The 23,044-nt window shown below is 52.7% G+C and overlaps 1 protein-coding gene across 6 annotated transcripts; it reads left to right on the plus strand.

Moving 5' to 3' along the window:
• Positions 1–1,311: 1,311 nt before the first annotated feature.
• SLC2A11 (solute carrier family 2 member 11) lies at positions 1,312–20,420 on the plus strand. 6 transcript variants are annotated; one of them, XM_019805772.2, is made up of 13 exons: positions 1,460–1,501; positions 3,010–3,175; positions 7,334–7,432; positions 9,514–9,674; positions 13,034–13,158; positions 13,724–13,853; positions 14,454–14,602; positions 17,710–17,897; positions 17,985–18,095; positions 18,881–18,982; positions 19,064–19,139; positions 19,393–19,520; positions 19,749–20,420. In XM_019805772.2, exons 2-13 carry the CDS (start codon positions 3,155–3,157, stop codon positions 19,947–19,949), a joined length of 1,491 nt encoding a protein of 496 aa, XP_019661331.2. In that variant the 5' UTR covers positions 1,460–1,501; positions 3,010–3,154; the 3' UTR covers positions 19,950–20,420. The 6 variants fall into 6 exon arrangements, with proteins under 6 accessions (XP_034498691.1, XP_019661331.2, XP_034498693.1 ...); XM_034642800.1 differs by lacking the exons at positions 1,460–1,501; positions 3,010–3,175 and adding an exon at positions 1,312–1,332; XM_034642799.1 differs by lacking the exons at positions 1,460–1,501; positions 3,010–3,175 and adding an exon at positions 3,863–3,983.
• Positions 20,421–23,044: the final 2,624 nt, after the last annotated feature.

Raw genomic sequence — 23,044 nt, forward strand, 5'->3', positions numbered from 1 at the left:
ATATATATATATATATCACATCCTCTTTATCCATGTCGATGTACATCTAGGCTCCTTCCATAGTTTGGCTATTGTGGGCATTGCTGCTAGAAACCTTGGTGTGCAGGTGCCCCTTCGGATCACTATGTTTGTATCTTTGGGGTAAATACCCAGTAGTGCAATTGCTGGGTCGTAGGGTAGCTCTATTTTCAACTTTTTAAGGGACCTCCATACTGTTTTCCAGAGTGGCTGCACCAGCTTGCATTCCCACCAACAGTGTAGGAGGGCTCGCCTTCTCCACAACCTCACCAACATCTGTCATTTCCTGACTTGTTAATGTTAGCCGTTCACTGGTGTGAGGTGGTATCTCATTGTGGTTTTGATTTGTATTTCCCTGATGTCGGGTGATACGGAGCACTTTTTCATGTGACTGTTGGCCATATGGATGTCTTCTTTGCAGAAGTGTCTGCTCATGTCTTCCGCCCATTTCTTGATTGGATTATTTGTTCTTTGGGTGTTGAGTTTGATAAGTTCTTTATAGATTTTGGACACTAGCCCTTTATCTGGTATGTCGTTTGCAAATATCTTCTCCCATTCTCTCGGTTGTCTTTTGGTTTTATTGACTGTTTCCTTTGCTGTGCAAAAGCTTTTTATCTTGATGAAATCCCAATAGTTCATTTTTGCCCTTGCTTCCCTTACCTTTGGCGACGTGTCTAGGAAGAAGTTGCTGCGGCCGAGGTCAAAGAGGTTGCCGCCTGTGTTCTCCTAGGATTTTGACGGATTCCTGTCTCACAGTGAGGTCTTTCATCCATGTCGAGTCTATTTTTGTGTATGGTGTAAGGAAATGGTCCAGTTTCGTTCTTTTGCATGTGGCTGTCCAATTTTGTGAACAGTAAATTCTTGAGCATGGGAGTAAGAGTTCCTCTTTTCAGGCAGACCCAGGAGTGGAACTGCTGGAATTGGCTGGGTTGCCAGGTATTTGCAACTCCCATTTTCTAGATCTGCCCAAATTGCTCTCTGGCGTCATTGCACCACCTACATGGTCATCAGCAGTGACCACTCCAGCTGATCCTTGTGACCTTGGTATTGGCCGACTGAAGCTGCCAGTCTGTTGAGTATGACACCAACACTCTGTTGTGGATCCAGTTTGCATTTCCTGATTGCTGATGCAGGCGACCATCTTTTCGGTGTTTTTTGGCCACTTCTGCTTTCTGTTCTATAAATTCTCTGTTCACAGATTTTGCCCATTTTCTTGTTTTTATTGATATGTAGGATTTCTTTATATATCCCGAATGCTAATACTTTTTTGGACAGCTTCTCTGACGTGGTAGCTTATAGTCTCAGCTTTTCATGGTATCTTTTAACATAGACTTTTATTTATGTTCATTTTTTAAACGATTTTATTTATTTGACAGAGAGAGGAAGGCGGTGCACAAGCAGGGGGAAGGGCAGGCTCCCCGCTGAGCAAGGAGACTGATGCAGACTCGATCCCAGGACCCTGAGATCATGACCTAAGCCAAAGGTAGGCACTTAACTGACTGAGCCACCCAGGCGTCCCTAAGATAGATTTTATTTATTTGACAGACAGAGAGAGAGAATACAAGTAGGCAGAGCAGCAGGCAGAGGGAGAGGGAGAAGCAGGCTCCCCACAGAGCAGGGAGCCCAATGTGACTTGATCCCAGGGCTCTGGGATCATGACCTGAGCGAAGGCAGATGCTTAACGGACTGAGCCGCCCCAAGATTTTTAATGTTATAATTTTATTATTACTATTTTTAAAGTAGGCTCCACACCCAACATGGGGCTTGAACTCATGACACTGAGATCAAGAGTTGCATGCTCTAACACTGAGCCAGCCAGGTGCCACTAGATTTTGATTTTTAATGATGCTAAATCCTCATAAGAAACCTGTATGTTTTATCCTTATTTATTGTAGAGGCCACTTTTAGGCAACCAACTTGAGCAATGGACACCTGAGGTAGAAGGGCACACAGTGACCACATACCCACTTGCTGAATACAAAGAGGTCTATTAGGCGACCCACCTCAAAATATCCATAAGCCCTAGCTGACTGACAGCTATTTGCAGGGGGGGGAGATGTTTTTTGTTTTTGCCTTTGTTTTTTGGAAGGAAAGGAATCTATTTAAATAAAGTATTAGCAACCGAAACCAACAATATGTTAATAGCAACAGTTACAACACTATGAGCAAGTTGTGTTTATCCCAAGAATTCAAGGATTAATTACCCTTAGAAACTCTATTGATGTAACTGAGCTCATAAACAGTAAAGTAGAGCCCATATGATCATCTCAACAGGTGCAGAGAACTCATGCAATTAGCAATTGCTACTATCTTACTGTATTTTTCCTTAAAAACGCAGGTGTTCTGAGAAAATCGTTTTTTAAAAAGATTTTTGTCAGAGAGAGAGAGAGAGAGAGCACAAGCAGGGGGAGCAGCAGGCAGAGCAGGCAGAGGGAGAAGCAGGTTCCCCTCTGAGCAAGGAGCTGGAGGCGGGACTCCATCCAGGACTCAGGGATCATGCCCTGAGCCAAAGGCAGAGGCCCAACTAACTGAGCCACCCACGGGGCTCTGTTTGTAGAAGTTTTTAAAAGTTCAGAGCAGCAGGGATTCCTGGGTGGCTCAGTCAGTTACACAACCGACTCTTGATTTTGGCTCAGGTCATGATCTCAGGGTCTAGTGATGGTGCCCCCAGTTGGGCTGGGCGCTGAGAGAGAAGCCTGCTTGGGATTCTCTCTCTCTCTCTCTGTCCCTTCCCACTCCTGCGAGCTCACTCTCTTTCTAAAAATATTTAAAAATATATTATTTTTTAAAAAAGTTCAGGGCAGCAAAAATCAAAAACCAGGCAAGAGCAAAAGAGATACTGCAGTCTCCATTCTGGTGTATGTCCTATTACAGTCTTTGCTTGAAGGGCTTCCTAAGGCCATTTTCGGGTATGTTTCTATGACTGCAAAGAGCGTCTTTGGCAAGTCTGGTTTCAGTTTGGCCTTTATCCACGTCCTGGATTCCATGCAGGGTCTGAGAAGCCCTGAGAAATAAAAGATTAACCAGGCCTAGTGGACGCTGTGGTTCCTCACCTCCAGGGGCCAGCCTCTCATGCCATCAACCCCAAACCGGTTCTCCTCTCTGCACCCAAATCACTGGCTCTGCCAGGACTGAGATGAAAGCGCTCCAGAGACTGGTGGGTCTGCTCTTCAGTCCCTCCTAATTCTGCCCTTCCACTGGGTCAGGGGTGGGGACACCTGGATTGGGGGGGGACGTTGGTGGGGACAGGGGCCTCCCCGGGACTGGGGCTGCCGCGCCCTGGTGGTGGTCGGGGGAGGGCCTGATGGGGGTAAAAGGAAGGGGGGGGAGAGGGGCCGGGAGGGGCAGCGGCGGAGGTCCGAGGGGGAACGAGGTTGGGACCCGGCATCACACCGGGGACGGCAGCGGGAAAGAGGACGAGAGGCCAGGGCAGGGTTTCGGGTGAATCTGGAGCTCGCTGGGACTTCCCGGGGCGACTGCACGGGATTGGCCGTGGTGACCTCGGACCAGAGTCCCCTGCCGGTTTGCAGAGGCTCGGCCGACCAAGGAGTGTGTGGCTTTTCAGCCTCAAAGCTACGGAAAGGGCGAGATGGAGGATGAACAGTAACGGCCCTTTGGGCCTGGTTCCCAGGCGACGGCGTAAGCGCCTCACAGCCCTTAAGCGCCCTGTGCGCCTGCGCCGACGTCCCGGGCTCGCGCTCCGCCCATAGGTACTCTTTCCGCGAGCCTTTTGCTCACCAGGCCGCCCTCAACACCCACTGCGCTTGCGCATCCGCCTCTGCCTCTAAGAGGGCAAGCGCTGCTACAACGCCCGCTGCGCATGCGCCTCCCCGTTGGTGGCTAGGGTCCTGCCGCGATGACGGCGCCTCCCTCCTCACGGCGCGCGTGAGCTTGCACTTGCGCGGCATCGGCAGCGGCAGTTGTGTATCACAAACCCGGTGTCGCAGCGAATGCTGGAGAAATGTGTACGTGCTCGATGCCCTCCTGCGATCGGGAAAGGTCTGAATTCCGAAACGCGCCCGGCCCAGGCGTTTCCGACGAGGGATTGCAGACTGGCATGAATGCATGGGCGCAGTCACTCTGGAAGGCTGAACGGAGGTGTCAGTGTATAAAAATACCTGGCGCTTGTTTGTCCAGTGGAGTTAGGTGCTGGGCTCAGAGGGACAGAAGCAGGAGGTCGTGTGCAGGGATGGCCTGGGGGCCAGTGCAAGGTTGCATGGGGCCACGTGTCTGCAGGAACCCTGGCGCTGCCTGCGCTGTTCTGGAGTCCTCTGGCGGGTCGGACACTCCCGGAGAGGCAGCAGCCCTTGGGCACTGCGGTCCTGGTCGCCTCGCCTCCTCCTGCCACTGTTCCCCACCCTCGCCTCACTCCCCAACCTTCATTTCCTCCTCCACGCTCCCTCTGAGCCCTGCTTCACAGAGAAGTGGGGGCAGCCAGAAGAGAACGTCCACGCCACCCACCACCCATCTTTGGGTGCCCCTTCCCCCTCCCCCGTACCCCCAGTCCTCCCACTCCTCTGCCAGCCTGCACTGATTTTCTGCAAATACCTGCATGGCACATTCCCCCATGTCTTTCAAGTCCTTGTGCAGATGTCACCTTCACAGGGCCTATTCCCTGACCACCCTCTCCAGACACTCCCTCGCAGCCTTCCCTGCTTTGTCTCCATCACACCAGCTGACATACTGTACATTTTCCTTGTTCATGTTGTTATTGCCCGTCTTCCCTGCCCCTCGCTCCCCCACGTTGGAAGGAAAGCTCTGTGAGGTCACAGATTTTGTCTCCTGTTCCACTGGTTCTATTGGAAGCGCCTAGAACAGTTGGTTTATTGTCCACAGTAGGGAGGCAAGAAATATTTGTTCGCCGAGTTGATAACCACAGTCATAGCTAATGTTGTAATGCTTTTCATGATCAGGCACAGGACTAGGCAATCTCCATGCATGATCTCAGTGAATCAAATAATTTCCTGGGGCGCCTGGGTGGTGCAGTAAGCTTCCAACTCTTGGTTTTGGCTCGAGTTCTGATCTCAGAGCACTGAGATCAAGCCCTGTGTGGAGCTCACACTCAGCATGGAATCGGGTTGAGCTTCTCTCTCCCTCTCCCTCTGCCCCTCCCGCTCGTTCTCTTTCTCTCAAATAAATAAATAAATAAATAAATAAATCTTTAAAAAAGATTTCCTGCTATCTTGGGGACCTGCCAGCATCTCCTGCCCCGTGGGCTCAATTGTCATCAGGCTCTGTGTCTCTCTCTCTCTCTTTTTTTAGTTTGTTTGTTTGTTTATTTATTTTACTAATCTCTACACTCAACATGGGACTCAAACCCGTGATTCTGAGATCAAGAGTCACATGTCCTTCCAAATGAGCCAGTCACCTCTTGCTGCTTCCTTTTTTCTTTTTCTTTTCTTTTTTTTTTTTTTTTAAGATTTTATTTATTTGACAGAGGGAGGGAGAGAAAGAGCACAAGCAGGGGGCGTGGCAGGCAGAGGGAGAGGGAGAAGTGGGTGCCCCGCTGAACAGGGGCTCGATCGCAGGACTCTGGGGTCATGACCTGAGCCGAACCGACAGAGCCACCCAGGCGCCCCTCTCTTGGTGCTTCCTGCAGATCCTCTATCTTAGTGGAAAGCTCACCTCCACACAGCCCACATGGAGCTTTAACGTGACTCCAGTAAGACCAGAGTCCTGGGTCCTCACCTGGCTTCCTCTTCTGGCTTCCAGAGGGAAGTTACTTAGGCCTTACGGGAACTGTGGGCAGGTCCTCTGATGGACCTGTCCCTAGACCTGTGGCAAGGTCCTTGGCAAGCTCCTGTCCTCCAGAGCCTCTTCCTCAGCCTCCCCACTGCCAGCACAGTATCTCACCAAATGGAGAATGCACATCAGTTTTTCGCCCAGCTGTCTGCCGCTAGCACAGTTCCTAGCTGGGACGGGCACTGGGTGTTGGATAAAATGAATAAATAGTCCTCAGGTTCTGGAAATTCTTCTGAAAATCTTTAGCCAAACATCCTTCCACCATGAAACTCGTATGTAAATACTTAAAAAAGTCATAAATGGACTTGTAGGACTTCAGATCTGCAGAATGATTTGCTAGAACGAGAAGGCGGTGTGATTTACTAGGAAAAGATCAATGGTTTGGTTTTTGCATGGTCACCAACTTTGTGCACGCCTAGGGAGTATGCGAGAGGAGCAGTTCAATGCTGTGCCCTTGGGTCAGTGGAGAACTTTCGGTGTATACTGAATTTTTGAACATTTTAACAAGCATGTTATTTTGTCATTAGAAGAGGAAAAATACTAATGAAATTGAGAATCCCTAAAAAATATACTGACCTAAGGAGACGGGACCTCAGAGGGCTGAGCTCTAGAGCGTTCTCCCTCCATCTCTAAGGCCGTTGCACGAGGGTGAAAACTGTTCTGTGTTGTACCAAGTGTGTACCACACATGTGTACCTTGGCTGCCCACCCCCCCCATCACCTGGAAGTAGGCATGACCATTACCAGGTCCGAGTGACTCAGAGGGGACAAGTGAGTAGGGGTAGAGCTGGCATGGGGACCCAAGCACGGCCGCCAGCTGCGGCCACTCTGCTGCCTCATGTGCCCCACAAGTCCCCACACATAGAGGTTCATGCGGTCCCTTCCGTTAGCCTTACTGGGAACAGGCTGGCGCAGCCAGTCTGTTGGAGAATGTTGTGCTGGGGCAAGCCACTGGGGCTGGGTGGCTCCAGTCCTGCCAGGGGCACAGCTTCACTCTCCTGGGGTCCCTGCTCAGAGCATGTGCTCCGGAACCTCAGCGGGCAGCCATGCCAAGGGACAGCCTGGCACAGAGGGCCAGAGAGCTGTTGTCTGTTTCGGGGAAAATGCTGATGGGGGAGGAGCGGGAGGGGGCAGCGGGGTCCCGCACTCAGAGCGGGAGTCTGGGGTTCCCCTGCTACCCGCCGACCGTGTGACCTAGGTAACCCCTGTCCTCTATGTGTCAGCTGCCTCATTTGCCAAGTGGAAACATCACTGCCTGGCTCCCCTAGATTGCAGTGCTGTGATCGGTAGGTTCCAGCCCTGGGAGGGAGGCGGAGGCTGTTAAAGGTCACTCTGTGGGGCGCCTGGGTGGCTCAGTTGTTAAGCATCTGCCTTCAGCTCAGGTCATGGATCCCAGCGTCCTGGGATCGAGCTCCGCATCGGGCTCCCTGCTCGACAGGAAGCCTGCTTCTTCTCCCTCTGCCCCTGCTTGTGTTCCCTCTCTTGCTGTCTCTCTCTCTCTCTGTCAAATAAATAAATAAAATCTTTATAAAAAAAAAAAAAAGGTCACTCTGTGTCCTCTCCTCTCTTCTCAGATTCAGGGCAGAGTCCTGCTCCTGACCATCTGTGCGGCTGGCATTGGTGGGACTTTTCAATTTGGCTACAATCTCTCCATCATCAATGCCCCGACTTTGGTATGTATTTTCTGTGCCCACCGTCACCATCCCAGTGGGGGCAGGGTGAGGGCTAACATGCCCGCTGTGGGGCTCAGGCCAGCATCCACCTGGTGGTGCTTCCGCCCCTGCGTGCACCTTCACTGAGCTGGCGCACAGGTCCTGCAGGTCCAGGTTCAAACCCAGATCTACATCCTCCCTTGAACCTGCATGTCCTCCTGGGTCCCTGATGTCAGCAGATAACTGTACTGTCTGCCCAGTTCACTGGGGGTCAGCCTTGATTCCGCCCCCTGCCCCCAAACACTGAGCCCTTCCTAACTACCTCTAGCTAGCCATTTCTCCCCGTGTCTCTGCCACGACTCCAGTTCAGGCCCCGTCTCTCCTGCCTGGATCCCCGGCTTAGCCTCCTTGCTGACCTCCCTGCCTTCAGCCTCGCAAGCCTGACCAAGCCACTCCCCTGTCCAGAAACGCTCTGTGGGTCCCCGGTGCCTACAGGGATAAGAGCAGACTCATCCACCGGAAGTTCAAGGCCTCCTTAGATCAGAACCTGTCCACCTGTATCCCACCTTCATTCCCAGAACCCCACTAGCAAAGCAAGTTAAATGCAGCTCCCCAAATGCACACAGCCCTCTCTCTAAGCCTCTTGTGCTTGGGAAGCCCTCTCCGCTGCACCTGCAGAACCCCCTAAGGACCCCCAAACCCCATCGCCGTCCTGAAGCCTTCCTTCGACAGCCTCCCGCCCCGACCCCGGCTGGAAGTCACCCCGCCCTCCTGGCCCTCCGTGCAGGCTGTCCCCACTCCGATTGCATGTTGGTTGTGTGGGGCCCACTTATCCTCCTGCTGGTCTATTCTCAGTGTCTGAGTCATCCTTGTGCCCCCAGCACCTGGCGCCGAGCTGGCCCAAGGGACCTTCTTGGCCTCAAAGGCTCCTCCTATCCCCCAAATGGATTTCCACCCAAGGGCAGGAGAGGCTGGGCCTGGTCCCAGCTCCCCTAAATGGTGCTTCCCCCAGAGGGACCTGGCAGGCACCAGGCTGACAGCCATTACCCTGAGCTGGCCTGAGCAGAGGAGAGCTGGCCCAACCCCTAAACCCACCTCTGTCCTCATGTCCTCCCTCACATCCCGTTGGGAGGCCTGAGACCAGTCGGACAATGAAGTGTTTCTGGGTCTTCCCCGAGTACAGTCATTCCTAACCCCATGGCCTCTGTTCACTTACCTAGAACTGCAGCTCTGGGGGTGGGGGCCTGGGGTGTCCTGACCACCCGCTACAGCCCTGACCTCTGGCTGAGGCCGTGAGCAAGTCCTTTCACCTCTCTGGGCCTAGTCCCCAGTTTAAACAGTGAACAGACTGATGTGTATCTAACAGAACACTTCTAAGGGCTGTTAAAGTCAGGGTCCCAGGGAACCAGGTGGCACAGTCCAGATAAGTCAGGTCGGTTTGGACGCCACAAGGGACAATTTACAGATTGAGTGTGGCAGCGAGAACGCGCCAGACCAGGGAGAGCTTAGTAATGCCGGAGTCATTACTGCCCCTACCCCCAAAGGGACATGTGGAAGGAACAGTTACCAACACTGGAAGGAAAGAGCCGTGTGGCATAGGACCCCTTGAGAGGAGCGGTGATGTTTGGTTGAGTGTCACAACCAGCCTGAGGTGACCCCCAGCCTGAGGGGACCCGGAAACAAACAACCCCCCCACCTCTCTCTCATGTCCTGATGGTGCTCACCATTGGCCAAGTCCTACAGAAAGCCAGTTAGCAGGGGTCACACTGATGTGAGCCATGCAGGAGGATTCTTGGGGCAAAAGTGGGGGTCCAGGGGGGGTGATCATGGACACTGAAGGGCAAACAGAGACCGGCCAGCACTGGGCTCTGGGAGACACTGTATGTGAAGGACCCCTGCCCGGTGCCCTCACACAGTTGAGCTCAGTGACTCTGTTCCTGCCCCACAGCTGGGGAGCAGTCTTTTTTTTTTATTCCTTTTTTTGGGGAGCAGTATTGCTCAGCAGCCCTGGCGCCCGCTCTGCAGAGGCAGAGCCCTGTGGGGGAGGAGGCCTAGCCTGTCGGGCCTGTCCCTGGGAGGCTGACTGGCTTCTCTGTCCACAGCACATTCAGGAATTCATCAATGAGACATGGTGGGTGCGTACCGGCCAGCCACTGCCCGATCACCTAGTTCTGTTTGTGTGGTCCCTCATTGTGTCTCTGTACCCCCTGGGGGGCCTCTTTGGAGCACTGCTTGCCGGGCCCCTGGCCGTCATGCTGGGAAGGTAAGTACTCTGCGGGTGCCCCGATGCCCCTTAATGAGAGGCGCCCCAGTCTGTAGGCTGAGGAAGGTGGGAGAAGGAAGAGGCCCTGTAGGCCCAGGCCCAGGCCAGCTCTGCACGCCCCCAGCCTTCTACCCTACCAGCAGTTTCATCACAAGAGTCATATTTCTAAGCGGATTTGGTAGAGGGAGGAGGCTTGTGCTCTGAGGGAGGGAGGACTCCTGGTCTCCAGTTCCATGTCCGCCAGCAAGTGCTATTGGGCCGTAAACTAGTATTTCCTCTTCAGGCCTCATTTCCCTCTCTGAATCCAACTGATGGAGTTCTTGGTGTGCAAATAAGAGAGACAGGCTCATACTGAATGAATGAATGAATGAATGAATGAATGAGTGAATGCACCTGGCTGGCTCAGTCACTGGAGCATGGGACTCTTGATCTTAGGGTTGTGAGTTTGAGTGCCAGGTTGGGCAGGGAGCTTAACTTAAATACAATTTTTTTTAAGATTTTTTAAATTTTTTTATTCGACAGAGAGAGACAGCCAGCGAGAGAGGGAACACAAGCAGGGGGAGTGGGAGAGGAAGAAGCAGGCTCATAGCGGAGGAGCCTGATGTGGGGCTTGATCCCATAACGCCGGGATCACGCCCTGAGCCGAAGGCAGACGCTTAACCGCTGTGCCACCCAGGCGCCCCTTAAATACAATTTTTTAAAAAGTCTTCTTACGGGGCATGTGGGTGGTTCAGTTGGTTAAGCATCTGACTCTTGGTCTCAGCTCAGGTCTTGATCTCAGGGTCGTAAGTTCAAGCCACACATTGGGCTCCACATGGTGTGGAGCCTACTTTAAAAATAAAAAATATAATAAAAAATAAAAAGTCTACTTAAAAGAAGAGGGAGAGAGAGAAAGACAGGCTTGGACTGACTTGATCAAAAATTGTAATAACCGGAAAGATCGTGGAGCAGCTCATAGAATGAAAGGAAATACTCAGAAGCCAGGTCTGACGAAGGGCAGGCTCCAAGGCGGTGCTGAGGATCTCGACAGCCCCAGCGTTGGACCGTCCTCCCGGGGAGGGTGCCTTTACGGTGCATTAGCTCCCACTGCATTCTAGCTCCGATGTCTTCATTCACGATTCAGAATCCGGGAAGACGGATCGGTATTGACCCCCCGTGGGTCACACGTTTACACCTGTGAAGCAGTGCTGGGCGGAAAAAGCACATGGCTCCCACAGTCCACCCCTTTGCTAGCCACCCTGCACGTGTAGACGCGTTTCTCCCATGTATTCAGCTCTACACGTGCCCCTTCTAACATCCCTCAAGCATCCCATCATATGCACCAGCGTATGTATTCACCTCTCCCTGAGGGAGACACTCAGAGCCTTGTCTTGTCAGCCGGAAGCCTACGATAGTGCCTCACTCAGAGGCAACATTATCTAGCAGAAGGGGGATTTCTTCCTGGCTGATGCTTTATATCAGAAAGAAAGAAAAAAAAACTTTTCAAAAAAGGTGCCATGTCTCATTGCCCAGCACCGGGTCACAAGCATAGGGAACGGGATCACCATGTCTGGGTTGGATGATCGAGCTCTTACCTGAACCTTAAGGGGTAGGGGCACATTCCCAAACAAATTAAGGCTTTTCCTGCAAAAGAGAAGGAATTAGCTCCCACCCCTGGTGTGCCCTGGGAGAAGGGTGGCAGTATGGTCAAGTAGGCATGCTGACATGAGTACGTTGCTCATGAGAACCTTTGGGGCCCACATGGGGCATCACTGAAATAGTGACCAAGTGCTACCAGGCACACCCCACCTTAACATAGGAGTGTCATATGGATACACGGCCACCAGGGGTCCTACAGTCTGGTGTGGGGACTACCGACAAGGCCAGGGTTATTTCTAATTAAGAGGATGGTAATTCACTGAAGTAAAGTGGCTTTGCTCCAAAACTCTAGGTCTTGCGTTGTGATTCTCCTTTTAGACAGCTGCCACCGTCACTTGGAGCATGATGGGCTCTCCTAGGTCCACTTAGAGTGGACCCAGTGGACAATACTCTATGCTCAGCTTGCCTCGAAGCTGCCAGGTTTTCAGATCACCTGGTGTGTGCCAGAGCGTGGGTTTCTCTCCAAAATGGAAGATGCTCTCTAAGATTTGACCATCACTCTTCGAGGGAGGGCAGTGATTTTTCACGCACTTCAGAGGAAATAGGCTGACAAGGCTCAGGAACTTCACTGATGGGGCGGCCTCCTCAGTGTGAAGTTTCCTCTCTTTGTCACACGTGTGCCTTACAAGGCCTCCGGTGTGCTCTCCCGGTGCCCGGTCTCCCTGCCCTTTCAGCAGAAAGTCATCACAGAAGCGGGCTGGCAGGATGCCCTGCGGAAGGACTGCGGCCCCGAGCTGGAGAGCCGCTCTAGCCTTGGGTGGGTCAGTAAAGTGTATTACTGCCCCTGCCAGGTGAAAGCTAAGCGTTTCCGGTGTTGTCTGTGTATGGAAATGGAGCAAAATGCATTTACCAAATAAAGACCCCACAACTGAAGTACTTTATTAATTTACAACATCGAGGAAACCATATCTGGTTTGCAATTGGAGTTACCGCTGGACCAAGTTTGCTATGATCTATGCCAGTCTCCATTCTCTAGACACAGGGGATCTACGCTTTAGTTCGTATCCTCTCGCCAATGTGCCGCTGCCTTTGGGCAGAGTACTGGCCTCTAGCATCCGGTTTCCCTGTCGGTCCATGAGCTCTCCCACTACCTGTCTGACAGCACTTCTGTGCCCAGTATCAGGAACCCAGAGCTGATGCGTCATCATGGTGGAGCAGCTGACGTTTCTAGTGGCCACTCCCTGGACTGCAGTCTGTCCCGCTGAACTAGGCATGGGCCACCCAGCCAGCCAGAAAGTTCTGAGAAGTGACTCTACAATACACGGAAGAAAATGTATGGGGACTGTACTTGGCTTTCAGTGCATCTCCCTTACCCTGAAAGCCCCTGCTCTTCTCTACGGTTTTATTGAGTCTGAGAAATGAGGTATTAGGCCCCTCATCTTACAAAGGAGTGGGAGGAAAGCAGCAAAGCATTCTCTTCAGATGAAGCATAAAATACCAACGTTGTCATCTCAAGCTGTGGTGCGGGCAGAGAGGAGAGTAACTTGGGGATGTTGGGAGAGGGGCGTGGGAGTATGGCTTCAAGGCGTGCCATGGGTGGTCCTAGGCACGTAGCCAGCGGTCACTTCCGTCTGTGTAGCTTAGACTCCTTGACACAGCTCACACATGCGCACACGCAGGTCTGATTGGGGCTGGCTGGAGCTGCAAAGAGGGGTCCCCAGGGAGAGTCCCCCCCAGAGTGAACCTGAGCCTCTCTTGCCTGCGTTCCCCTTCCCCCCCAGGAAGAAGTCCCTCCTGGTGAATAACGTCTTCGTGGTGGCCGCGGCGATCCTGTTTGGCTTCAGCCGCAGAGCAGGCTCCTTCGAGATGCTCGTGCTGGGCAGGCTGCTCATGGGCGTCAGTGCAGGTATGGCGGGAGGACAGCTCATCCCGCCTCTCTTCCTACTCATTCACGTATTCCATTTATGCACTCACATGTTCTCTTTCTTTCATGCATTCGTGCATTCTCTTCCTTCACGTTTTCCACTCAGGCCCACCTCTTCTTTTGCAAAATGATTATTTTGCAAGATGGTTTATCTCAAAAGGCTCATAGAACTAGACGCTTCAAGTGGATATAGAAACAGGAAAAAGTTGTACAGGGGTGTGAATACAGACATCCCCAAGCCTATGCTAACAGAGGTCCCGTATTTGAGCCACACTCTAAGCCAGGAGCTTCCTGGCAGCCAAGGTACAAAGGCATCAAGGGTGAGTTCTCAGATCTTCCCTACAGCGCAGAGTAGCCTATTAGGGGCTCCGCACTTTCTGGGGTTTGTCATGTGAGGGAGCACATCTACCTGGGCTTTTAGGGAGACCCATCAGCAGATCCGCTCTTGTCTGGCTATGTTTATACAGGCGGGTGTCTATGTCCATATTAGTTATCTATTCCTGGGAAAGAAAGTACTCTGAAACTTAGTGGCTATGCACACATCTAGGCTTGAGCATGAATGTCCAGACCATGTACCTGGGGGAAAGTGCCCCCAAGGAGCTCCGAGGAGCCGTGGCCATGACCCCAGCCATCTTTGCCGCCCTGGGGATCGTGATAGGTCAGGTGGTCGGACTCAGGTAAGCACCCTGTCTCCATGTGCCCTGAGTGGTTTGAGGGGTGCCAGAAAAAGCCCTTCACCTCAATTTCTCCTCTGTCCATGACGTGTGTTACGGTGTCGCTTCTTTGACTTAAGAAACCTTCTTTGTATTGAAATCCTGTCTGCACCCATCTGGCCAATGCCCAAAACGGGTATTACTCAACCATCCATCAGTGTGAATCACCATTTTCCCTTCTCTCTAGATCAGGGAGCAAAGAACAGTCCTTAACAAGAGAGAGGGTGAACGTTTGGGCTTTTAAAGGGGAGCGTGTTCTGGTCATCTCAGAAAAGAGAGGGGAGGGCAGAGCCTGGAGCCCTGGAAGAGGAGTTGCTATAGATAGGGTGGGGCCATGGCCCTGCTTTATCTTGGGACCGTACCTGGGATGGGAGGGATCTTGGTGGCCAGACCCACGACTGGTTAGAAAGAAGCGGAGAGCAATACATGTCCTCTGCCCTCAGGAGGGCGGGCAGGCAGGGGACCCCAGGGGTGGGGGGGGTGGGGAGGTCAGGGGAGTAGGGGGCTAGTGGGCAGGGCTCTGGCAAGGAAGCACCTGCTCTGGCCTCTCCTCTGCCTCCCCAGGGAGCTCCTGGGTGACCCAGGGGCCTGGCCCCTGCTGCTGGCCAGCTGCCTGGTGCCTGGGGTGCTCCAGCTTGCCTCCCTCCCTCTGCTCCCTGAGAGCCCACGCTACCTCCTCATTGACCGTGGAGACACTGAGGCCTGCCTGGCAGGTGAGTCCCTGACCATGAGTCCCCAGACCACCCTTGACCCAGAGGCACATCTGTCCAGAGCATGTGAATCCTCATTTCTTAGGTTTCATTTATCAGGGAAAAGCTCTCCCTCACTTTTGTGCCATCCATCCATCTCTTCAAAACTCTTTATCGGGGCGCCTGGGTGGCTCAGTTGGTTAAATGTCTGCCTTGTCATGATCTGAGGGTCCTGGGATTGAGCCCGGGTCCGGCTCTGCACTCAGCAAGGAGTCTGCTTCTCTCTCTCCCTCTCCCTCTGCCCCTCCCCCCACTCATACTCCCTCTCTCACATAAATAAATAAAATCTCTAAAAAAAAAAAACCAACCCCAAAACTCTTTACCAAGGGGCTGTCCTAAGTGCCAAGGCAGCGGGATAGAGCAGAACTGGCCCCTGACCTCTGGGCACTGCAGGATGGTGCCAATGAAGAGCCCTCCCCTTAGCACATACGCAAGATGAAACCCTGTCACTGGCTGCTGATGGGCTGATTCAGTAGCTGTGGTCGTGATAATGATACCCAAGAACAATACCAAAATCGCCGGCTTAACACACTCCATCATTGTGTCGTCTACTCATCCACTTGCTGGGCTGGCTGTATAACCGCTGATCTCAGCTGGGTGGCTCACGGTGTCTGGGAATCCCCGGGGAGCCAGTCCAGGCTGGTCTGGGCCAGAGCCATTCAGTTCTGCCGCACATGCCTCTTCTCTCACTCTGGTCCCAACGGGCTAGCCCGGGGATGTTCTTATCACAGCGACCGCAGGGGCCCAAGAAAGCAAATCCAGCTGCAGGACCATTTTGCAAACCTGTGCTCCCCGTGCCGGTGAACAGCCCATCAGTGAGGTCACTGAACCCAAAATCAAGGGATGGGCAAGTCAATGGCATATCCTCTCACATGACCAGGGGCATGGATTTAGAGAAAGGTGAGGACCAGGGCCTACTCCTGCACCTTCTCAGCCTATCATTGTGGCCACAGCTATTCCTGATATCCCTCCCCTGTGCAAAACACGCTCAGCGTCATCTGGGACCCTGCAGTCTCATCTGATCATGGCATCAGTCTTCCTGTCCAGGATCTAAAGATCACATCAAGTCTCTATGTGCCTTCTCTTGATCCAGAGACCTAGGAGATAAAAACACAAGTCTTCTGCCCCTCTGAACTCAACACCTCAACACACAATGGTGAAAGTAGGACAGTGTAACCAGAACTAATCCTCACTTCAAAGGGAGCAGAAAACAGTCACTGGTCCTTAATGCTAAGGTGCTCCTGGGAAAACGCTGCCAGATCTCCTTGCTTTTCCGGTAGGGAATGTTCTGTGATCACGTCCTAGCTCTGCCTCCTGGGAGGGGCTCCCAGGCCGTGGTTTTCCCAGGTTCCGGCTTCTGTCCTCTGAGATACTCTTCCTTGATAGCTTCTGAAGAGGACATTGTAAATGTACTCATAGAAAGTTGGGGCACAGAAGTCTTTACAGTTCAAATTGTCTTGGTCCCTTTTCATCCAGGCTGGCAGACCTTTTGTCAACAGAATTTTCTCAAAAACAATGTGATTTTTCTATGTATTTGATCGATGTGCCAAAAAGCCACACCCACAGTCTTTTTGAAACATGCTTCCCTCTTAAAACCGAATGACTGGAATTTGGGGCATGTCAGGCTGCTGGGGCCAACACCCTTAAGCCCCCCCAAATGCCCCTTTTCCAGCCATGAGGGTCTATGAGGCACTGGCATTCAGCCACACCCTTAGTTTGATTGTTACCCTGAGTCCATGGCTCACTGGCAGGGCTTGGATTTGATCTTTGCTTTCAGGCCATAACTCAACGTGGAACTCTTTTTGGTAACTGGAGGTACTAGAGATGAGAAACACATTTACTTTTTGTTTTTGTTTTTTTATTAAACCAACCTAGTGAGTTCCAGAATAAGTTAAATTTAATTAAATCTTGTTCCCTCTGAAGGTCTTTTTGAACTCATGTTTTTCTTTTTCTCCCTCTTTTTTAAGATTTATTTATAAATAAGTAAGACAAACAGAGAGAGAGCACAAGCAGGGGGAGCTGCAGGGAGAAGCAGGCTTCCCACTGAGCAGGGAGCCTGATGCAGGACTCGATCCCAGGACCGTGGGATCATGACCTGAGCCAAAGGCAGACACTTAACCGACTGAGCCACCTAGGCACCCATCATGTTTTGTTTAGAGTAAGCTTAGAATACTTAGCTAAAAGCAACCAGTTCATGTTTTCACCACATAAGGATCTCTTCCCTTGAGTATGGGAGTTGATAAGGTCTGTTTTCTTTCTTCCTCAATACTGCCCGGCATACCCAGGCTTCTATTCTTCCAGCCTCCTCACCATCTCTGCCTGTTATTGGAATCAGTATCATAGATTACAGGTCCCAGAATGGTAGCATCCAGTCCTGGTACCCATTAATTAATTCTTCAGTTTTCTGTGGCTGCCTAATAATCGTATCTCAGTGGCAAACTAAAGAAGCAATCACTTAGTTCGAGCCCCTGTGAGTTCCGTGGGGTTGGCTGATGTAGGCTGCGCCTGGCTGGTGGCTTTACTGGTCTTGGGCGCTCATAGAGGTCTGCTGGGCATTGTCTAATTTAGGAGGGTCCCAGCTGGGCATCTCTGCTCTTCCTGGGACCCGTGGGCTAGCCCCGACACACCTTTTTATGATGATGGTAGAAGAGCAGAAGAAATGAGCAAGATCTCTTAAGGCTTGGGCTGGAATTTGCATACCCTCCCTACAGCCTCATCCTATTGGCCAGAGCAAGTCACATGGCACAGCCCAATGCCGAGGGGCAGGATACATGCTTGCCCGTTTGGTGGGGACCGCTGCAAAAATCACCCAGCAGAGGGCCTGGGTACAGGGAAGGGTGGAGAACTGGGGACGTTGGATGACGGCAATCTGCCGCAATTGTGTCCAGTCTGATATATCCGCAGAACCCGAGCTCCTAAAGCCTTGTTTGGTCCGTGATGCCCTGAAATGACAGGGACAGGGGAAGAGCATCCCCATCTGATCAGGGGGACCCAGAGAGAGGGTGAACGGAGTTCGAGGTGGGAGCTCACTCTGGGGGACCAGGGCTCAGCGCCCTCTACCCCCGCCCCAGCCCTGCAGCGGCTGCGGGGCACGGCGAACGTGGTGGGGGAGCTGGCGGAGCTGGAGGAGGAGCGCGCCGCCTGCCAGGGCCAGCGCGCGCGGCGCCCGTGGGAGCTGTTCCAGGATCGAGGCCTGCGGAGACAGGTGACGAGCCTCGTGGTGCTGGGCAGTGCCTTGGAGCTCTGCGGGAACGACTCGGTGAGGCCCCCCTCGTCCCCCACGCCGGGCCGGGATGCTGCAGACCGCAGCCCGCCGGCAGCCCGCCCCTCTGCCCCTCCTCTCCAGGTGTACGCGTATGCCTCCTCGGTGTTCCGGGAGGCGGGGATCCCCAAGGGGAAGGTCCAGTATGCCGTCTTGGGGACTGGGAGCTGCGAGCTGCTTGCGGCCTGCCTCAGTGTGAGTTTGTCGTGGGCTCGGGCTGACCCTCCACCAGCCCTGCGGGGAAGGGGAGGCGTGGGGGGCTGACACTCGGAGGACTTAAGTCCTCTACCTTGAGCCCTTTTCCACTCCAGGTCACTGTGCCCAAATGGGGCGACTTAGCCAGCATTTATTAAGCACCAACTGCTGGCCGTGCACTTAAAACACCATTTTGAGATGAGGAAACTGAATGAAGTGGAGTGACCAAATTAATACTTAAAAAATTAATAGGGGCGCCTGGGTGGTTCAGTCGGTTGAGCTTCTGCCTTCCGATCGCGTGGTGATTTCGGGGTCCTGGGATTGAGCCCCGTGTCGGGCTCCCTGCTTAGCGGGGAATCTGCTTCTCTCTCTTCTCTGCCCCTCCCCGCTGCTCATGCTCTCTCGCTCAGTCACTCTCTCTCAAATAAATAAAGTCTTTTTTTTTTTTAATTTTTTATTTATTCGACAGAGATAGAGACAGCCAGCAAGAGAGGGAACACAAGCAGGGGGAGTGGGAGAGGAAGAAGGGCTCCCAGCGGAGGAGCCTGATGTGGGGCTCGATCCCAGAACGCCGGGATCATGCCCTGAGCCGAAGGCAGACGCTTAACCTCTGTGCCACCCAGGCGCCCCTAAATAAATAAAGTCTTAAAAAAAATTAATAATGTCTTAATCTCCTGAAGCAATCAACTGTTCCTAACTGCGCCCCCCCAACAGCTTCAAACCAAGAAAAGCATGCTTCCAGCGCGGGGCGGGGTGTCAGTGACCAGGGCTCCTTTTCTTTGCAGTGTGTGCTGATCGAGCGGGTGGGCCGCCGCGTGCTGCTGATAGGGGGGTACTGCCTGATGGCCTGCTGGGGAACTGTCTTCACAGCAGCACTATGCCTGCAGGTACCTGGGCTGGAGTGAGGGTTGCAACCTGGGACACCCTGATCTCCACCTCACTTCACACCCTCTGCCCCTTTACTGCAGAGCTCCTTCCCCTGGATGCCCTACCTGGCCATGTCCTGCATCTTTGCCTTTGTCCTCAGCTTTGGCATTGGCCCTGGTGAGTGGGCCCAAGGAAGCCAGGGCTTCGGGCTTTGCAGAAGGAACTCGAAAGTCTGCGTGCGTGATGGGTGGATGTGAATGAAGTTATCACCCACATGCCCCTCCCCCCAGCCTACCTGTACTGAGGCTTCTGGGAGGGAATGGCTGGAGGAGAGGACGAGGGTTCCCCATTCCCATGTCATGGACAGGTGGGGGGAAGGCTGGGCAGGGAGCCCTGGCTGGCAGCCCCCTGTCCCCTCTCCTCCTTCTAGCCGGAGTGACGGGGATCCTGGTCACGGAGCTGTTTGACCAGAAGACCCGGCCTGCTGCCTATATGGTCGCCGGGGCGCTCGTGTGGACCTTGCTCTTTCTGGTTGGGCTGGGGTTTCCCTTCCTCCAGGTAGGCCTGCCCTTCCTCCCCCAAACACTGGGGCCCTGGCCTTAGGTTTTACCTCTGTCAGCGGGAGAGCCCCAGCGGGAGGTCTCCATCCAGGGAGCCTGAGGCTGGAGGGGTTGGGACTCATCTGAACCAGGGGGGACAAATCCCTCATCACCACCTGTCATGAGGCCTTCTGTCTGGTGGCTGAACAGGGCCACACCAGGTCTCTGTGTCTCTTTCCACCCACAGGAGGGCTTGTCCCACTTTCTCTATGTGCCTTTCCTCGGTGTCTGTGTCTGTGCGGCCATCTATACTGGCTTCTTCCTCCCCGAGACCAAAGGCAAGACCTTCCTGGAGATCTCCAAGGAATTGCACAAACTCAACTTCCCTAGGCAGAGCCAGGGCCCCGAGTGGACGGGCCCAGAAGTCATCCTGTCCACAGAGCTGTAGCTCTGTACGTATGGTGGGGGCCCAGATCCAGCTGTTGCTCTCTCCTTTGCTTCCTGCCGAGGGTCCTGACCCTCTGCATTCCCTAGTTCCTGCATTCATTTGTTTAATGAGTGCTTATTAAGCCCCTACTGCATGCAGGCTTGGTGCCAGGTGCTTAGCAATCTGTGGTGAGCCAGAGAGGTGGGATCGGGACCTGCTGGTGCGCCCCGTCTAGAGGCAGTTAACTAACAGGAAACCAATCAAAACAACCGCAAACTCAGGGAATTGCAGTGAGAGAAAATACAGATTATCAAGTGTGTGCATTCTAGGGAGCTTCCCCTGGTTTCAGGATGGTGGTCAGAAAAACATTTCTGGGGGCGCCTGGCTGGCTCCATTGGTAGGGCATGTGACTCTTGATCTCGGGGCTTTGAGTTTGAGACCCATGTTGGGTGTAGAGATTACTTAAAAATAAAATCTTGGGGCACCCGGGTGGCTCAGCCAGCTAAGCGTCCGACTCTTGATTTCAGCCCAGGTCATGATCTCAGGGTTGTGAGATCGAGCCCCACATCAGACTCCGCACTGGAGCCTGTTGGGATTCTCTCTCTCTCCCTCTCCCTCTGTCCCTCCCCAGCCCCCACCTCTAAAAAAAAAAGTATGTATTTGAGGAGTTTTGACAGATGCATATGCCCATGAAACAAGCACCACAATCAAAGTAGAACGTTCGCATCACTCCAAAAGCTCCCTCGTGCCCGTTTGTAATTGGTACCCCCCCCCGTGCAGCCCCAGGTGACCGCTGACCTGCCATCTGCCACAATAGGTCGCATTTGCTTTTTTTTTAGAGTTCGATATAATTCCCTACTTTTGTATGCATTTGTGTCTGGCTGCGCTCCAAATAAAGGTTTTGAGCTTCACGCATGTTGTCACATGTATGAGTATATATTCCTCCGTGTTGCTGAGCTGTAATTCCACTGTATGCGTGTATCAGAGTCTGTGGACCGCTTACCAGTTGATGGACATTTTGCGCTGTTTCTGAATCTTGGCCATGATGAATAAAACTGTGATGAACATTCCTGCACAAGTTGTTGTGTAGACAAATGTTTTCATTTCTTTTGGGTAAATGAATTGCTGAGTTTAATAGCAAATGTATGTTTAGGGGTGCCTGGCTGGCTCAGTCGGTAGACTGTGTGACTCTTGATCTCTGGGTCATGAGTTCAAGCCCCACGCTGGGAGTAGAGATGACCAAAATAAAAGCTTTAAGGGCACCTGGGTGGCTCAGTTGGTTAAGCATCTGCCTTCGGCTCAGGTCCTGATCTCAGGGTCCTGGGATCCAGCCCCACGTCAGGCTCCCTGCTCAGTGGGGAGTTTGCTTCTCCCTCTCCCTCTGCCCCTCTGCACCATTTTGCTCTGTCTAGATCTCTCTCTCTCTCTCAAATAAATAAATAAAATCTGGGCCGCCTGGGTAGCACAGTCGTTAAGTGTCTGCCTTCGGCTCAGGGCGTGATCCCAGCGTTCTGGGATTGAGCCCCGCATCAGGCTCCTCCGCTGGGAGCCTGCTTCTTCCTCTCCCACTCCCCCTGCTGTGTTCTCTCTCTCGCTGGCTGTCTCTCTGTCACATAAATAAATAAAATCTTTAAAATAAAGTAAAATCTTAAAAAATAAAATAAAATAATAAAATAAAATAAAATCTTTAAGGGCAACCCACTCTGGTCCCCTCCCTCTTTTGGGAGCTTTGTGCTCTATCGGTTAATAAGCTTTACTATTGCTCAATAAACGTTGCTTTGCTGCCCATGAAAAAATGAATGAATGAATGAATGAATGAATGAATAAAATAAAAGCTTTAGAAATAGTGAATGTATGTTTAACTATAGAAGAAAAACAAACAAAACTATAGAAGAAATTTTCCCAAACGATTATACTTTTTTAAATGCCCGCGAGCAATGTCTGAGAGCTGCGGGTGCTTAGACCTTCCTCAGCACCTGCCCTGTCCGTCTCTTTCATCCAGCCTGGCCGCAGGCTGCGCGATGGCCTCTCCTGGTGGTTTAATGGCGGCACTTCCCTGATGACTAATCATCGCAATGCTCATCCTAATAACATGGAGTGTCTTTCCCTGTGCTCAACATGGCCGTTCAGTGTTTTTTGTGAGGAATCTGTTCAAATCTTTTGTCCACTCTTCTTTTTTTAAGGAAGTTAAAATTTGGGGCGCTGGGTGGCTCAGTCAGTTAAGCATCTGACTCTTGGTTGAGGCCCAGGTTGTGATCTTGGAGTCACGGGATCAAGCCCCGCGTGGGGCACCACGCTCAGCTTGTGTCTGCTCGAGATGCTCTCTGCCCCTCCCCGCCCTCAAATAAATAAAAAAATCTTTAAGAAAGAAGTTAAAATGTATCAAAGCTGATGCACACACTAGCGGGCCGACTACCTTTGGACTTCCAACTGGGAGTGCCGAGCATGGCAGCAAACGCTTTGGGTTTTGACTCTTCATCTATAAAATGAGGCTGCTGGGAGGACTGAGAGAGCTGTGCGTGTATACGAGCCTGGCACCAGCTTTTAGCACGATGGGATTAGCTGGGGGAGGGTCTTCTTTCTGGAAATGGTCATTCTGTAGGTCTGTCTGGGGAGGGCCTTCTTTCTTTCTTTTTTTTAAGATTTTATTTATTTATTTGACAGAGAGACAGCCAGCGAGAGAGGGAACACAAGCAGGGGGAGTGGGAGAGGAAGAAGCAGGCTTCCCGCTGAGCAGGGAGCCCGATGTGGGGCTCGATCCCAGGACCCTAGGATCACGCCCTGAGCTGAAGGCAGATGCTTAACGACTGAGCCACCCAGGTGCCCCTGGGGAGGGCTTTCTGGAAGTCCTTGGGCAACTGTGTGTGTGTTCCTGGCTAAGAGGTGCCGTGAGTGGCTGTGCCCTGCCGTGGCTCCCGTGGGGGCTTCCAGGCCCTGTGCCCACAGACACCCCTGCCTTAAGGATCCTTGAGACCCGCAGAGCACTGTAGCAGAGCAGGAGGCCGTCTGGTCAGGCTGGGGAGGGAGACGGACGCCAGAGGACCGCATCTGGCTTTGTCCTGCCAAGGAGACAAGTCGGAGCTATGAGGAGCCCTGCAGGAGGCTGACTATAACCC

This window comes from Ailuropoda melanoleuca, chromosome 14 (genome assembly GCF_002007445.2).
Source record: "Ailuropoda melanoleuca isolate Jingjing chromosome 14, ASM200744v2, whole genome shotgun sequence".
NCBI lineage: Eukaryota > Metazoa > Chordata > Mammalia > Carnivora > Ursidae > Ailuropoda > Ailuropoda melanoleuca.